The 2739-nt window shown below is 58.4% G+C and overlaps 1 protein-coding gene across 1 annotated transcript in view; it reads left to right on the top strand.

Annotated features, from left to right (window-relative positions):
* ITGA11 (integrin subunit alpha 11) overlaps positions 1–2506 on the top strand; it is a 121054-nt gene extending 118548 nt beyond the window's left edge. The window contains exons 29-30 of the mRNA XM_004711943.2: positions 217–330; positions 540–2506. Of these exons, the coding sequence (XP_004712000.1) occupies positions 217–330; positions 540–611 (186 nt within the window). The 3' untranslated portion in view covers positions 612–2506. The remainder of the gene's footprint in view (positions 1–216; positions 331–539) is intronic.
* The last annotated feature ends 233 nt before the right edge of the window (positions 2507–2739 follow it).

The following is a 2739-nucleotide window of genomic DNA, read 5'->3' as shown; positions in this document are numbered from 1 at the left end:
ACGACGCAGAGACAGAGTGGCCAGTGCAGCAGAAGAAAGATCCTGGGAAAGTGGGAAGCAGAGGCAGACAGCTGGGCCGCTGTGTACAGATGTCCCTGGGGAGGACCTCCACTGGTGTCTCCCCAAGGAAGTGGACTGGCTCCCCCACCAGCTGCCCCTCCCTGTCCGGTAGTAACTGCTCCTGGCCTGGCCCCACCCTCCCTCCCGCCCCTGCAGATCATCTTTGAAATCTCCAAGCTGGAAGACTCGCAGGTCCCCATCTGGATCATCGTGGCCAGCTCCCTGGGGGGCTTCCTGCTCCTGGCGCTGCTGGTCCTGGCACTGTGGAAGGTGAGGACCCTGCAGAGTGGGAGTGGGAGCAAGCCCAGGGTCCACCGCTCAGTTCCTGAGAGGCTTCTAGTGGGGCGGGATGGGGGGGGCGGGTGCTGAGAGCAAACTGGAGTGCGGGGGAGGTCCCCAGAGGAAGGAAACCTGGGAGGAAGGACAGCCCTGTCCCTGCCCAGCCTACCCCTGAGGCTGCTCCCTTGGTCTCCCCACAGCTCGGTTTCTTCCAAAGCGCCAAGCGCAGGAGGGAAGCCAGCCTGGACCCCAACCCCAAAGTGCTGGAGTGAGGCTCGGGAGGAGGCTGCGAGTTGATGGGGACCAGGAAGGGGCCCAGGCAGTCGGTCGGCAGGCAGGCTCGGCCTGTGCCCCGTGGCGCTGGGGTGGAGAGGACAGACCACCAGCTGCCAGCTAGTTTTGCACCGACCTTCTCTCCTCCGGAACAGAAGCGGGCCTGCTTTAAGGGGGCCAGGGCCCCTCTATGCAGATCCCTAGGGATGGTGTAGACTGAGGACCCCTGCCCATACTTCTCCCGGGCCGCCAGGCTCTCAGGGAGGCATCACTGCCCCACCCACTCTGGTGCTAGAGATTGATGGTCAGCCCCCACCTCACTAGACCCCCAGGGGAGGAAGACCAAGTACACGCCAGCTACAAGCGCCCAGCTCCACGCCCACCAGGACCCAGGGGCAGCAGGCTCTGGATCTGGGAACCCGCCCCCTCCCCTCCACCACCACCACCACCCTGCCTGGCTCGAGTCACACCCACCCACTTCCCAGGCTCCCGGGAATGAACCTGAGCCCAAGGCTCATGGTGACAGCTGCTGGCCAGGGATGCAGACAGACGCTGGGGTGCAGAGAGGGTGACAAGTGTGCTCTCCGCACAATAGGATTCACACTGACCGCCACCCGCATGTCCCCAGGCAGCCCCTGCCCCGCCTGCTGGCCGCTTTCTTTGCTCCTAGGTACCTCACAGGAGGTGTGGGTGACAGCATCTCAAGCTCCAGGCTCCACATCCCTGTCTGCCCAAAGCTGCCCGGCTGCGACCAGGGGGCAGGATGGAGAGCACCCCCTCCTGCACCCCCAACACACACACACTGCCTCCCACCCCTCCAGACGCCCACCTGTGCACAGGCACCGGGCTCGGCGGCACTGATGAGGGGGTCCTCCCTGGAATGCACTGAACTGAGCCCGTGCAGGGACCCTGAGCCTGTGCAGGCTTGGTGGCCAAGATCAGCCAGCCAGGGGGCCATTGGGGCACCAGCCATGACTTCAGAGGACAAGGGCATGCCTGGTGTCCAGCAGAGTAATTTATGCCTTGACCTTGTTTTGATAGAGAAATGAAAGGGGCACACAGCAAAAACCCCTGTTGCATAGGGCGACCTTCACCATCATAAATATTTTTAAGAAATAAAAAAATTTTAAATAAGTCTTAGAAAATACTCTAGGGTGCTCAATTCCATTTCTGTGGGCAGAGCCCAAGTCCCAGAGCCCGGTCCTTGTCCTTGAAGAGGTGGCAGAGCAAGGGGCCTGTCCATCCCCTTGAAAGGCTGCCTCTGGTGGGTATCGCCAGGTCCCCTGGTTAGAACCCAAATGCTCCCCTTCGTCCCTGCACGTTCCTCCCAGGCCTCCGGGGATCTCAGCACTGACCCCCTGACCCTTTGTCTTCGGGCTTCTTTACCCCCCTTACTCACGCGCTGCTGTCCAAACACGATGTCTCTGTTCTATTCTTACACCAAGAAGCCGGAAGCAGAACCCTAGAAATGACTGAGGCTTCGCAGCAGAGAGGTAAAGAGTTGGCGCCAAGTTCCAAAGTAAAATCAAGACCAAACTCTGGCCTGCTGTCCCCCAAGCCGGACTCTGTGGAAAGAACCAATAGACAGCAGCTCACTGTGGGTTCTTTGCTCGGTGAAGCAGAGGTCAGTGCAAACAGGGCGGGCCCTGCATGAGGTGGCCTGACACAGTGGTTGCAGCAATGGGCTCAGACAGAACAGTGCTTTTGAGGGTGGAGCAGTCAGGCAGCACTTGGTGCTAGTGTACGGTTGGCTGTGTCAGAATTGACTCAATGATCCCGACCAACTCTTTGTGGGCACTTATTTTTCTCAAACAGTAAAAACTCAGTTTCCTTCCTGATGGGAGGATCAGAAGGAAAAGCTTTCAAATGATATTTCATCAGTTATCACCATCATGAGGGGTAACTGAAAATCACAGAACCGCCCCTCCCCCCTCAAAAATGTGCTGTTGGGTTTAGCACCAAGTCCTCTGGCTCTGATTTGTAGAGACTGTTCACCTTTTTTTTTTTTAATATTTATATACAACCACCTGCACGCCAAAGAAAACGTATCTGAAAGTCAAAGGCAGCTCAGCAGCCAGCAAACTGCCCCCTCGACATGCTGTCAGAAGCTGCCTTCATCCTGTGCGC

This window comes from Echinops telfairi, unplaced genomic scaffold (assembly GCF_000313985.2).
Source record: "Echinops telfairi isolate 266 unplaced genomic scaffold, ASM31398v2 ScPeMD7_7475;HRSCAF=8513, whole genome shotgun sequence".
Classification (NCBI taxonomy): domain Eukaryota; kingdom Metazoa; phylum Chordata; class Mammalia; order Afrosoricida; family Tenrecidae; genus Echinops; species Echinops telfairi.
The sequence above is the reverse complement of the archived record's forward strand: the minus strand, read 5'-3'. Positions and strand labels throughout refer to the sequence as shown.